This window comes from Leptodactylus fuscus, chromosome 2 (assembly GCF_031893055.1).
Source record: "Leptodactylus fuscus isolate aLepFus1 chromosome 2, aLepFus1.hap2, whole genome shotgun sequence".
Taxonomy (NCBI): Eukaryota; Metazoa; Chordata; class Amphibia; order Anura; family Leptodactylidae; genus Leptodactylus; species Leptodactylus fuscus.
This window is the reverse complement of record NC_134266.1, coordinates 110,934,233-110,949,173: the sequence shown is the minus strand read 5'-3', so window position 1 is coordinate 110,949,173 and position 14,941 is coordinate 110,934,233. Positions and strand designations below refer to the sequence as shown.

Below are 14,941 nucleotides of genomic sequence, written 5' to 3'. Positions count from 1 at the left end.
GACACAAATATTATATTTTCACATGATCTGCTGCCCTCTGGTTTTTATGTGTGTTTGTCAGATGTTTTTATCACATACAGAAATAGAATTGCAATCATATTATGAGTAACAAAAGCTTATATTGACAGAATGAGTTAATGCAGCAAGTCAATATTTGCAGTGTTGACCCTTCTTCTTCAGGACCTCTGCAATTCTCCCTGGCATGCTCTCAATCAACTTCTGGACCAAATCCTGACTGATAGCAGTCCATTCTTGCACAATCAATGCTTGCATTTTGTCAGAATTTGTAGGTTTTTGTTTGTCCACCCGTCTCTTGATGATTGACCACAAGTTCTCAATGGGATTAAGATCTGGGAAGTTTCCAGGCCATGGACCCAAAATCTCCATGTTTTGTTCCCTGAGCCATTTAGTTATCACCTTTGCTTTATGAAAAGGTGCTCCATCATGCTGGAAAAGGCATTGTTCATTGCCAAACTGCTCTTGGACGGTTGGGATAAGTTGATCTTGGAGGACATTCTGGTACCATTCTTTATTCATGGCTGTGTTTTTAGGCAAGACTGTGAGAGAGCCGATTCCCTTGGCTGAGAAGCAACCCCACACATGAATGGTTTCAGGATGCTTTACAGTTGGCATGAGACAAGACTGGTGGTAGCGCTCACCTCGTCTTCTCCGAATAAGCTGTTTTCCAGATGTCCCAAACAATCGAAAAGGGGATTCATCAGAGAAAATGACTTTACCCCAGTCTTCAGCAGTCCACTCCCTGTACCTTTTGCAGAATATCAGTCTGTCCCTGATGTTTTTTCTGGAGAGAAGTGGCTTCTTCACTGCCCTCCTTGAGACCAGGCCTTGCTCCAAGAGTCTCCGCCTCACAGTGCGTGCAGATGCACTCACACCTGCCTGCTGCCATTCCTGAGCAAGCTCTGCACTGCTGGTAGCCCGATCCCGCAGTTGAAACACTTTTAAGAGACGGTCCTGGCACTTGCTGGTCTTTCTTGGGTGCCCTGGAGCCTTTTTGCTAACAATGGAACCTCTCTCCTTGAAGTTCGTGATGATGCGATAGATAGTTGACTGAGGTGCAATCTTTCTAGCTGCGATACTCTTCCCCTTCTCCAACCCTGTCCTCATCAACACCCACACATGTGTTAATGGAGCAATCACTGAAACGATGTTAGCTGGTCCTTTTAAGGCAGGGCTGCAATGATTTTGAAATGTGTTTTGGGGGATAAAGTTCATTTTCTAGGCAAATATTGACTTTGCAAGTAATTGCTGTTAAGCTGATCACTCTTTATAACATTCTGGAGTATATGCAAATTGCCATTAGAACAACTGAAGCTGTAGACTTTGTAAAAATTTATATTTGTATCATTCTCAAAACTTTTGGCCATGACTGTATATATAGTCAATTGGCAAGAGTATGACAGTATTTTTGTAGGACGGATTTGCTTGGATGTATTATCAGGGCAGTGTACGAAATTGGGGATCATTTGGAAATTAATATTAACAATCTGGAATAGACCAGTCACTAGCTCATTCTATGTTTAATGGAGCAAGCCATTGAGCTTACCATTTGATATATTTATGTGTTATGACACTTAAGTTGACTATTAAAAATTTAATTTTAGTCTCCTAATATGTTTAGATTTATTTCTCCTTTAAATGGTTAATTATCTTTTGAATTTATTTCCCAAAAGCAATAGCAATTTCTTGTTACCACAAATCCTCTGTTATCTGCTGAAATGCTATATAGGGCACATCCATCTTTCAAGCTTAATCTACCAACTCTACAGCCTAAGGTATTGTTCACATCTGCGCCCGGTCTCCGTTCATGCAGGTTTCCGTTTCCTGCACAAAACGGAGCAGGAGACGGAAAGCTGCAGGATTCTTTCATACCCAAAGATGTCCAGCCGTGAGCACCGGTGAGCGTTTTATGCTCTCCGCCGCAAAATTGTTTTTTTTTAAATCGGACACAGAGTCGGACATGCAGTACTCTGTGTCCAGTTTTAAAAAAATGGTTTCGCAGCTGAGAGCATAAAACGCTCACCGCCGCTCACAGCCGGACCCGGTCTGACAGCTTTCCGTCTTCTGTATGCAGAAGACTGAAAGCTCAGAACGGACTACGGGCGCTGGTGTGAAGTATCATAGTAGACCTGTCACTTACAGGCCATTTACATCACTTTTTTTAACCATGTTTTTATCAGTTTTGTGGATGCAAAAAAACCCGGATGAAACAAATGCAGTATTCCAGGCCAGTCAAAGTAAAATAAAAACCAACGTGTCAGTCCATTTTCTTTTGCAGGATACTGCACTTGTGTGTCGCATGAAACAACAACAAACATAAAAAAAGAAGCAGCAAACAGAAACTGATCTGTTTTTAACTTTAAATGGAAAGCCTTCAGTTCTCTTCAATCTTCAGCATCCATTTTTAACTGAGCTGTTGCCAGGGAATGTCTGTTCGCATTTGTATGGCCAGTATATACAGCTGTAGCCGCTGGCAAAGGATGGGAAGGCATCACTTCAAAAAGCTGCATCTCCAGTTTTATACAACCTAGAATAATGGTAAATCTCAGCCTTCAGATGCTACCAATAACACAATTTTATCTTAAAAATGAAGCTGGAAAACAGCTAGTTAAAAACACAGTCAGGAATTTGAGTGTGATATGCTGCAGTTCATTCTTCTATAATATACACAGTACAGGACAGTGGAGCCCCAGTGAGGTAGCTGCTATCAGAGATCATTGTGAAGCAGGGAGTCTGCGTTCCTGGAGAGAGTTTGGGCTGGGAAATTCAGCTGATATATGAATCAGATTATCCCGTCCATATCTGTGTGGGCATGAGTCTTATAATAAAAGGGCGTGCTCCCTTTAGTGTCAAATCCAAGATGCTAACATGTTCTGTTTTAAATCTAAATTCAGGAGCCTTGGTTACAAAAGTATACAATCATACTAGTCACCATCTGGAGTCCAGGACAACTACCTCTAATACTACTAGTATTGCCATGTCACTAATGCTAATACAAATCCCATTATTGCTAATGTCACCATTGCTAATCCTACTATTATTTCCATGTCACTACAGCTAATACTACTGATATTCCAATGTCTTACTGTTAAGGCCACTACTGACATATCATTGCAGGTAATTATGCTACTACTCTCTAGTTACTGCTACCAACAGGGCCGCCGATAGGCCAGTACTACTGCTACTGGCATCAGGGGCCCGGCCAAAATTAAAAATTGGGGGGGCCCCCTGGCGCCGGCAGCAGTCATTGTATGTCCTGTTTGTTTCAACTCAGATCTGCGTCCAGAGTTAAACACTTACGCGGCTGAAGCAAGGAGCTGACCTGTGTCAGCTCCTCGCTTCGCCGCTGCCGCCTCTCTCGCTGACACATATACGGGTGAAGCGAGGAGCTGACACAGGTCAGCTCCTCGCTTCAGCCGCATATGTGTCAGCGAGAGAGGCCGCAGCAGCGAAGCGAGAAGCTGACACAGGTCAGCTCCTCGCTTCAGCCGCATATGTGTCAGCTCCTCGCTTCGCCGCTGCGGCCTCTCTCGCTGACACATATGTGGCTGCCGCCGGCTACCCGGCAGTGTAGACGCGATGTGATGACGTCACATCGCGTCTACAACTGTGCGCCAGTAAGAGAGAGAGGCGCGCAGAGAGCAGCGGGGGAACGAAGGAGAAGGTAAGTGTAATGTGGAACGTGAAACTGGGGGCAGATGAAGGAGAGGACGGCATGACACTGGGGGCAGAGATGGAGGGGACATTAATCTGGGGGAAGAGATGGGGGGACATGAATCTGGGGGCAGAGATGGAGGGACATGAATCTGGGGGCAGAGATGGAGGGACATGAATCCGGGGGCAGAGATAGAGGGGACATGAATCTGTGGGCAGAAATGGAGGGGACATGATTCTGGGGGCAGAGATGGGGGGACATGAATCTGGGGGCAGAGATGGGGGACATGAATCTGTGGGCAGAAATGGAGGGGACATGAATCTGGGGGCAGAGATGGAGGGACATGAATCTGGGGGCAGAGATGGAGGGGACATGAATCTGTGGGCAGAAATGGAGGGGACATGATTCTGGGGGCAGAGATGGGGGGACATGAATCTGGGGGCAGAGATGGAGGGGACATGAATCTGGGGGCAGATGAAGGGTGTATATGAAGGGGAGAGACGGAGGGGGGACATAATTTACGGGTGACTGTAGGAGGATTATACAGTGTTTTATTATTATATTATACATATACAGTATATTATAATATATATATATATATATATTATATATATATATATTATACAGCCCATGAAAAATTAATGAGTGGGCGGAGTCAACATAAGAGTGGGTGGGGCTAAATTTCCCACGGCGCGCAAAGCGCGCCGCACATTTTGTCCCTCTTTTGGTTCTTCAAAAGTTGGGAGGTATGGGTACAGGGGGCAATGGAAAGATGTTAGAGGGTAGACGGGGGGGGGGGGGGGATTGTTGGGACATCAGGTGTGCGGCACTGCGGAGAGGGAACTGGGGCAATAATATATAATATATAAGTTTTTAGCTGGAGAATAATAATGATGTAGGCTATGCTACTAGCATAGCAGCCTGTTTGGGGGTGGGACTTTCACTTTAAAGGAGAGATTTTACCTGCAAATAGAATCTGATTAAGCCTTGTAATGCTGCTAAATAAAGGGAAATGTAATACAGAATTGGTATGACGCAAAATAAGGTAGTTTTAAAATGGCGTGGGGGGGGGGGGCAGACACTTAGGCTGTATGGGGCCCCAAAATTCCTGATGGCGGCCCTGGCTACCAATGCTACTACTGTTCTACTATTATTATCATCATCATCATCATCACTCTATCATTATAACTAATACTATTTGCCCTTCTTCACGCATACTTCAAGGTGTTCATGGTAAAGAGTTTTTGGTTTGTTATATTAACAATTGAGTTTTCAAGTTCTATAAAAGTAGGCTATGGAAAACTGTGATAATACAGGGACATGTGTATGGGTCCATTACAATATAATGAGTGATCATGCTAGCTACGAAAAAGATGGCTAGCACCCCGAGAATGCACACACTTGAGTACAAGAAGTCTCATACGGATCTTCCAAGAAGGCATTTATAATTATGTACTATTAATATTATTCCTGTGTAAAATTTTGTTGCCAACATATGGAGAATGTGCATTAGCACAAGGTCACCACTGCTGTTGCTCTGTGATTTCAGCTGACTGGAATGCAGAGATTTAATTACCAAATAAATAGAAGCAATTCTAGAGTTATCCACTAGATGGCGATATCTGTGCACTCAGCCTCGCTGAATCCCCCAAAAGGGTGTTTATCATGAAATCACAGCCATTCCAGTCTGCTGTTCCATTTGCTATATAGCATATGTGCATGTCTCAACTCCTAACTAGTGACTGGTACACAGACTAGCTATTATGACAAATCACCACAGCTATTTTCACACTAACACTCAATGTAATTCATTCATTTTAATTTAAGGAAAGATTAAGTTTCTATTACTACTGTTTGCAACAAAAACAAAATCAGAAATAAGATAAGATAATCCTTTAATAGTCCCACTATGGGGAAATTCATTGTGTTACAGCAGCATGGATAATATAGTGATATATTACAAGAAAGAACACATACAAGCTCAGAATAGCAGATAGAAAGATACTAGGAGTCATAGGAACTAAAAAGAAAGACTTCAGGATCACTTAGTTCCCTGTGTAGAGTGATCTTCACTTAGCCTGATGTTGATTATACAGCCTGACCGCGGTTGGAAGGAAGGATCTTCGATAGCGTTCCTTCTCACACTTGGGGTGAAGCAGTCAGTCACTGACAGTACTGCCAAGTGCTGTCACAGTCTCATGCAGTGAGTTGTTCTCCAGCATGGAGCTCACCACGGACAGTATCTTTCTGTCACCCACCACCTGGACTGGGTCCATGGGGCTCCCCAGGTCCGAGCTGGCCCTTCTAACCAGCCTGTCAAGTCTATTTCTATCCATGGCTAGTATGCTACTCCCCCAGCAGGCCACTCCAAAGAAGATGACTGATGCTACCACAGAGTTGAAAAAGGCCCTAAGAATTGCCGGCCCTCAGCCTCCTGAGCAGGTAGAGTCTGCTGTGACCCTTGGTGATACACGCCCCAATATGCTCCTATTTAGATAATAAATAACTGAAATAAATAGAGACTGAGACTCAAATTCATTAGTTGGCTTAATTGGCCGCAATGCTTTATTAAGGGGTTACTCAAGGAATATATTTAATTATAAACTAGCTGGTACCCGCGACTTCGTCTGCGGTGATTGTAGAAGTGGGTATATATAGGCGCGGGTAAGGTTTTCGTACTGTGTATAAGGTATGGGATATGAAATGTAACTTTGTATGTTGTTTTTGCTGTAATTCAGACAATACATGAGACTTTTGTGTTGAAGTTAATGTGTATTTGGGCTGCTATACGGTGTTGTGAGAAACTTTACATAGTGACTTTGGGACAGAAGTATTTGAAGTTCCCGCCGATGGCATTTTTTGATTTTCGTTTTTGACTCCCCTCCCTCTAAACCCCATAACTTTTTTATTTCTCCGCTCCCAGAGCCATATGAGGTCTTAATTTTTCCTGGGACAAAATTTTCTTCATGATGCCACCATTAATTATTCTATATAATGTTTGGGAAGCAGGGAAAAAATTCAGAATGGGGTGGATTTGAAGAAAAAATGCATTTCTGCGACTTTCTTACGGGCTTTGGTTTTACGGCGTTCACTGTGCAAACAAAATGACATGTCCCCTGTATTGTGTTTCCTTACGATTCTGGGGATACCACATTTATATGGTTTTATTTACATTTTGACTAGAGATGAGCGAACAGTGTTCTATCGAACACATGTTCGATCGGATATCAGGGTGTTCGCCATGTTCGAATCGAATCGAACACCACGTGGTAAAGTGCGCCAAAATTCGATTCCCCTCCCACCTTCCCTGGCGCCTTTTTTGCACCAATAACAGCGCAGGGGAGGTGGGACAGGAACTACGACACTGGGGGCATTGAAAAAAATTGGAAAAAGTCATTGGCTGCCGAAATCAGGTGACCTCCATTTTAGACGAATAGTGGATTTCAAATCCGGGTCATATGAGAATGTGAACTTTGTGACTATGAGACAGGGATAGCTGTACAGGCAGGGATAGCTAGGGATAACCTTTATTTAGGGGGGAATGTTATTAAAAATAACTTTTTGGGGCTCTATCGGGTGTGTAATTGTGATTTTTGTGAGATAAACTTTTTCCCATAGGGATGCATTGGCCAGCGCTGATTGGCCGAATTCCGTACTCTGGCCAATCAGTGCTGGCCAATGCATTCTATTAGCTTGATGAAGCAGAGTGTGCACAAGGGTTCAAGCGCACCCTCGGCTCTGATGTAGGAGAGCCGAGGGTGCACTTGAACCCTTGTGCACCCTCAGCTCTGCTACATCAGAGCCGAGGGTGCGCTTGAACCCTTGTGCACACTCTGCTTCATCAAGCTAATAGAATGCATTGGCCAGCGCTGATTGGCCAATGTATTCTATTAGCCTGATGAAGTAGAGCTGAATGTGTGTGCTAAGCACACACATTCAGCTCTACTTCATCGGGCTAATAGAATGCATTGGCCAGCGCTGATTGGCCAGAGTACGGAACTCGACCAATCAGCGCTGGCTCTGCTGGAGGAGGCGGAGTCTAAGATCGCTCCACACCAGTCTCCATTCAGGTCCGACCTTAGACTCCGCCTCCTCCGGCAGAGCCAGCGCTGATTGGCCGAAGGCTGGCCAATGCATTCCTATGCGAATGCAGAGACTTAGCAGTGCTGAGTCAGTTTTGCTCAACTACACATCTGATGCACACTCGGCACTGCTACATCAGATGTAGCAATCTGATGTAGCAGAGCCGAGGGTGCACTAGAACCCCTGTGCAAACTCAGTTCACGCTAATAGAATGCATTGGCCAGCGCTGATTGGCCAATGCATTCTATTAGCCCGATGAAGTAGAGCTGAATGTGTGTGCTAAGCACACACATTCAGCACTGCTTCATCAAGCCAATACAATGCATTAGCCAGTGCTGATTGGCCAGAGTACGGAATTCGGCCAATCAGCGCTGGCTCTGCTGGAGGAGGCGGAGTCTAAGGTCGGACCTGAATGGAGACTGGTGTGGAGCGATCTTAGACTCCGCCTCCTCCAGCAGAGCCAGCGCTGATTGGTCGAGTTCCGTACTCTGGCCAATCAGCGCTGGCCAATGCATTCTATTAGCCCGATGAAGTAGAGCTGAATGTGTGTGCTTAGCACACACATTCAGCTCTACTTCATCAGGCTAATAGAATACATTGGCCAATCAGCGCTGGCCAATGCATTCTATTAGCTTGATGAAGCAGAGTGTGCACAAGGGTTCAAGCGCACCCTCGGCTCTGATGTAGCAGAGCTGAGGGTGCACAAGGGTTCAAGTGCACCCTCGGCTCTCCTACATCAGAGCCGAGGGTGCGCTTGAACCCTTGTGCACACTCTGCTTCATCAAGCTAATAGAATGCATTGGCCAGCACTGATTGGCCAGAGTACGGAATTCGGCCAATCAGCGCTGGCCAATGCATTCTATTAGCCCGATGAAGTAGAGCTGAATGTGTGTGCTAAGCACACACATTCAGCACTGCTTCATCACGCCAATACAATGCATTAGCCAGTGCTGATTGGCCAGAGTACGGAATTCGGCCAATCAGCGCTGGCTCTGCTGGAGGAGGCGGAGTCTAAGATCGCTCCACACCAGTCTCCATTCAGGTCCGACCTTAGACTCCGCCTCCTCCAGCAGAGCCAGCGCTGATTGGTCGAGTTCCGTACTCTGGCCAATCAGCGCTGGCCAATGCATTCTATTAGCCCGATGAAGTAGAGCTGAATGTGTGTGCTTAGCACACACATTCAGCTCTACTTCATCGGGCTAATAGAATGCATTGGCCAGCGCTGATTGGCCGAATTCCGTACTCTGGCCAATCAGCACTGGCTAATGCATTGTATTGGCTTGATGAAGCAGTGCTGAATGTGTGTGCTTAGCACACACATTCAGCTCTACTTCATCGGGCTAATAGAATGCATTGGCCAATCAGCGCTGGCCAATGCATTCTATTAGCGTGAACTGAGTTTGCACAGGGGTTCTAGTGCACCCTCGGCTCTGCTACATCAGATTGCTACATCTGATGTAGCAGTGCCGAGTGTGCATCAGATGTGTAGTTGAGCAAAACTGACTCAGCACTGCTAAGTCTGCATTCGCATAGGAATGCATTGGCCAGCCTTCGGCCAATCAGCGCTGGCTCTGCCGGAGGAGGCGGAGTCTAAGGTCGGACCTGAATGGAGACTGGTGTGGAGCGACCTTAGACTCCGCCTCCTCCAGCAGAGCCAGCGCTGATTGGCCGAATTCCGTACTCTGGCCAATCAGCACTGGCTAATGCATTGTATTGGCTTGATGAAGCAGTGCTGAATGTGTGTGCTTAGCACACACATTCAGCTCTACTTCATCGGGCTAATAGAATGCATTGGCCAGCGCTGATTGGCCGAATTCCGTACTCTGGCCAATCAGCACTGGCTAATGCATTGTATTGGCTTGATGAAGCAGTGCTGAATGTGTGTGCTTAGCACACACATTCAGCTCTACTTCATCGGGCTAATAGAATGCATTGGCCAATCAGCGCTGGCCAATGCATTCTATTAGCGTGAACTGAGTTTGCACAGGGGTTCTAGTGCACCCTCGGCTCTGCTACATCAGATTGCTACATCTGATGTAGCAGTGCCGAGTGTGCATCAGATGTGTAGTTGAGCAAAACTGACTCAGCACTGCTAAGTCTGCATTCGCATAGGAATGCATTGGCCAGCCTTCGGCCAATCAGCGCTGGCTCTGCCGGAGGAGGCGGAGTCTAAGGTCGGACCTGAATGGAGACTGGTGTGGAGCGACCTTAGACTCCGCCTCCTCCAGCAGAGCCAGCGCTGATTGGCCGAATTCCGTACTCTGGCCAATCAGCACTGGCTAATGCATTGTATTGGCTTGATGAAGCAGTGCTGAATGTGTGTGCTTAGCACACACATTCAGCTCTACTTCATCGGGCTAATAGAATGCATTGGCCAGCGCTGATTGGCCGAATTCCGTACTCTGGCCAATCAGCACTGGCTAATGCATTGTATTGGCTTGATGAAGCAGTGCTGAATGTGTGTGCTTAGCACACACATTCAGCTCTACTTCATCGGGCTAATAGAATGCATTGGCCAATCAGCGCTGGCCAATGCATTCTATTAGCGTGAACTGAGTTTGCACAGGGGTTCTAGTGCACCCTCGGCTCTGCTACATCAGATTGCTACATCTGATGTAGCAGTGCCGAGTGTGCATCAGATGTGTAGTTGAGCAAAACTGACTCAGCACTGCTAAGTCTGCATTCGCATAGGAATGCATTGGCCAGCCTTCGGCCAATCAGCGCTGGCTCTGCCGGAGGAGGCGGAGTCTAAGGTCGGACCTGAATGGAGACTGGTGTGGAGCTATCTTAGACTCCGCCTCCTCCAGCAGAGCCAGCGCTGATTGGTCGAGTTCCGTACTCTGGCCAATCAGCACTGGCCAATGCATTTCTATGGGGAAAAGTTAGCTTGCGAAAATCGCAAACTGACAGGGATTTCCATGAAATAAAGTGACTTTTATGCCCCCAGACATGCTTCCCCTGCTGTCCCAGTGTCATTCCAGGGTGTTGGTATCATTTCCTGGGGTGTCATAGTGGACTTGGTGACCCTCCAGACACGAATTTGGGTTTCCCCCTTAACGAGTTTATGTTCCCCATAGACTATAATGGGGTTCGAAACCCATTCGAACACTCGAACAGTGAGCGGCTGTTCGAATCGAATTTCGAACCTCGAACATTTTAGTGTTCGCTCATCTCTAATTTTGACCCCTTAAAAAAAATCAAAAACTGTGTTTAAAATTTTTTTTTTGAAAAGTCGCCATATTCCGACAGCCGTAACTTATTTATACGTGCGTGTACGGGGATGTATAGGGCGTCTTTTTTTGCGTGACCGGGTGTACTTTGTAGTTCTACCATTTTCAGGAAATGTTATTGCTTTGATCACTTTTTATTCAAATTTTTATCAGAATCAAAACAGTGAAAAAACAGCGGTTTGGCACTTTTTACCATTTTTCCCGCTACAGCGTTTACCGAACAGGAAAAATATTTGTATAGCTTTGTAGAGCGGGCGATTTCGGACGTGGGGATACCTAATATGTATGTGTTTCACAGTTTTTAAGTACTTTTATATGTGTTCTAGGGAAAAGGGGGTGATTTGAATTTTTAATCCTTTTTATTTTTTTTTTATATTTTTTTTCCTTTTTTTAAAAAATTTTTTTTGCATTTTTTAGACCGCCTAGGGGTATTGACATGGGTGGGGGGTGTCGCGGATTGTCAGAGCGGTGGGGGTCGGCAAACATGGCTGCTCCGGAGCGTTAAAGAGAACCTCCTGGAGTATCGTTATGGTGAGGGGCAAAGTGGTAAAGTATATGTATATGTGATTGTGTGGGGTTAGGGGCGAGGCTGTAGAGGGCAATATGAATTTTGTGGCTTGCTATGTTCCAAAGTGTGTGAGATTGCAGAGATGGTGGTGTGAGTTTGGGGTTTGTGGGGGTCCTGGCACAAACGTATGTGCGCTATTGTGACGAAAAGTAGCCTATTGTTTAATCGGGTGTATTAACTATGTTTGTGGAAAATTTCAGCCGAATCGGTCGAGCGGTTTTTCCGTGATTGAGGAACAAACATCCGAACATGCAAACATCCAAACACACAAACCCACAAACCCACAAACTTTCACATTTATAATATTAATAGGATAATCAATAATAAATAAATAATGTAATAATCCAGATAATCAATAACCAATCAATACTGTGAACCAATAACCGAAAGTCCATGAAACAAGTCCTCCCAGCATTAGCTGAGAGACTAAAATTCCCCACTAATAAAGCATTGCAACAAGGTGAATTCCAAACAAATGTGTGGGCGGGCGGAGAGCTGCTCCATTCTTGATCCTGACAGGACTGGCACCTCAGCTGGTAAGAGCTCCACCTTTTAACTGCTTTATTTCCCGCCTGCTGACACAGCTGTCCAATCAGCTGTTCAGGCTGCTGCTGGGCAGATTAACATCTGGGAGATTTCTCTCATGACACAGCAACAGCTGACCAATCAGCTGACAGAAACCTGTTACTAGGCAGAAATGTAAACACCAATAACCTGCTCGTAGATTAGCACAGCATGACCCAAGATTGACCTTCAATCAAACTGAGGAGAATAAAGGTAAGTAATCGAATAACCAAAGCCATTTATTAATTTCAGAAACCAATTAAATTAATAAAACATAACAAAAAAAAACATGAAGGAGCTGGGACGGTATCCCCATGTGCCCCCATACGTAAAGCTCCTGAGGGCATGTCTTTCTGTGCAGCGTATCCAGCGTACTCAGTGTGAACTTAGGGGTGCATTCACACTGAGTAAACGCGCGTGTATTTTTGGAAAATACACGTGTAAAAATACACGTGTAAAAATTGACTTCAATGACATTTTACAGGCATATTTTTACAAGCGTATTTTTACAGGCGTATTTTTACACGTGTAGAAAAATATCATTGAAGTCAATGGGATAGCAAAATTTACAAGTGTAATTTTACTCTACAAAATAAGCTAGTGTTTACTCAGACAAAATTTCTCAGACTAATTTTTTTTTTTTTTTTTTTTTTTAGGGACCACTTCAGTTGTGAAGGCCTATATATTAGAAACCTCCATAAATTACACCACCTCCAAAACCACACCCCTCAAATAACTCAAAACAGCAATTGGGGAGTTTAACTGTTTAAGCATTTCAGGGGAATGAACACAAGATGGAGGTGAAATTTAGGCATTTAATTTTTTTTCAACAATACATCTATTTAGCCCTAAAATTAACACATTCACAACAGGTTAAAAGAGAAAATGCATCTAACAGTTTGTTATGCAATTTCTCCCAAGCACAGAAATACCCCACATGTGGATGTAAAGTGATGTTTGGGCACACGCAGTGCATGGAAGGGAAGTAGCGAAACTTCAAAAGTAGATTTTACTGGAATAACTTTCATTCGCAGAGCCCCCTAGAGTACCAATAAAATGTAAACCTCACAAAAGTGACCCCCCCCCCCCCCCCCATTTAGGAAACTACACTCCTCTTGACCCCCACAGCCATTTCACAGGTTTCATTAAGATTAGGAGGTGTAAATGAAAAATCACATCACTTTATCCCCAATGTTTTCATTTTCACATGGTGTTAAAGGAGAAAAAACTCCCCAAAGTGTGTTACACAATTTCTCCTGAGCATGGGAGCACACTATATGTTGTTGTAAACTGCGCTATGGTTACATGGTAGGGCTGAGAATGGAAAGAGCACTATTTGGCTTTGGGAGGGCAGATTTTGCTGGAATAGTTTTCGGGTCAGAAGTCACATTTGCAGAACCCCTAAAGTACAAGTACAATGTAAACCTCCTCAAAAAGTGACCCCATTTTGGGAACTACACCATTCACAGAATTTACCAAGGGGTATAGTGACCATTTTTACCATACGGCTCTTTCACAGATTTTATTAGCATTGGGACGTAAAAATGATAAATTGTCAATTTAGTCCCAAATTTTTCATTTTTACAAGGGGTTTAGGAAGAAAAAAACACACCCCAGCTTGTTACACAATTTCATCTGAACATGGAACTGTGTGGTCATAAACTGCTCAATGGGAACATGGTGGACATACTGTACATTAAGCCACTTTTCTAGAGATATATACATCAACATACCGAGGAGGAGGAGTAGGTGGGGTTTGTGGATGAGGTCTATCAAACAATTGTACATTATAGGTAGGTGGGGAATATACAGGAGGAGGTTCCTCATCAGAACTGTCTGGTTCTAGAGTCCTTTCCAGTATCTGAAAAACAAAATGCAAATAAAAACAGATAAGATGCAGGATAATGGGTCAATGTGTTAGCAATGAAAAACATGGCTAGCACATTGTCAAAGCACACGGTCACTTGTATAGAGCCCATAGCTGGGTTATTTATTTTGACAGAAGAATTGCCATTTTAATTGTAGTAATTACTATGTGTTACTATGCATTTCAGCCAAAGTGCACATTTTTACTACGACACTGAGGGTTTTCCATTTAATGGCCATTTCCCTTCAATGGGAGGCTTTTTTTTCAGCGCTGAAATTCAGCACCATTTTCCTCCGTGTGACCCTTAACAATTCCATTCTGATACAATGCATTAGTGCCCTGATCCTCGGAAAAATGGTGCCTCGATCAACTTCGATTGAGGCACTGGGAGCTTTAATATCTGTGATCAATGCCTTCAACGAGCTATAAATGTAACTACACCGAACTGGCATAGCTACATTTATATAGTCGCAGAATTACTCTGTCACGGACAGAATTGTGACTTGAGCATAGATATATACATACAAGTGCTGCACCAGAGTAGCATGTGTGGATGAAAGGTAATGTTCCTATTGGAAAAGAATAACTGGGATAAAATGGAAATAAAATAAATAAAGAGTGCATTAAAAAAACGGATAGCAAAGAAATCGCACGGACCCCATAGACTATAATGGGGTTCGAGTGTTTTTCACAGATGTGAATCAGGCCTGGATTGAAGCATTGAGTACAGTCCAAGGAATCAAGAGAGTTGTAACAAATTTACAGAACAGGATGATGCAGATGTTAACAAGTGCTGAGCATGCCATGAGCTCCCAGAGAAACCAGAAATCACTCAGAATCTCTGCTAAACGTGTGAGTACTTGTAATGGGTTAACAGACCTTTTTTTTTTCTTTTTTTTTTATAAATGTATTTTGTGCCTGTGAAAACCTTTAAATCTGGAATAATTCTGTGAGCA

The 14,941-nt window shown here is 44.2% G+C and overlaps 1 protein-coding gene across 3 annotated transcripts in view; it reads right to left on the bottom strand.

Annotated features, from left to right (window-relative positions):
* The window catches only part of CUEDC1 (CUE domain containing 1), a 139,869-nt gene that overhangs the window by 65,158 nt on the left and 59,770 nt on the right, over positions 1–14,941 (bottom strand). For all 3 annotated transcript variants that reach the window (XM_075264392.1, XM_075264394.1, XM_075264393.1), the window contains one exon: positions 13,852–13,979. In XM_075264392.1, the coding sequence (XP_075120493.1) occupies positions 13,852–13,979 (128 nt within the window). The remainder of the gene's footprint in view (positions 1–13,851; positions 13,980–14,941) is intronic.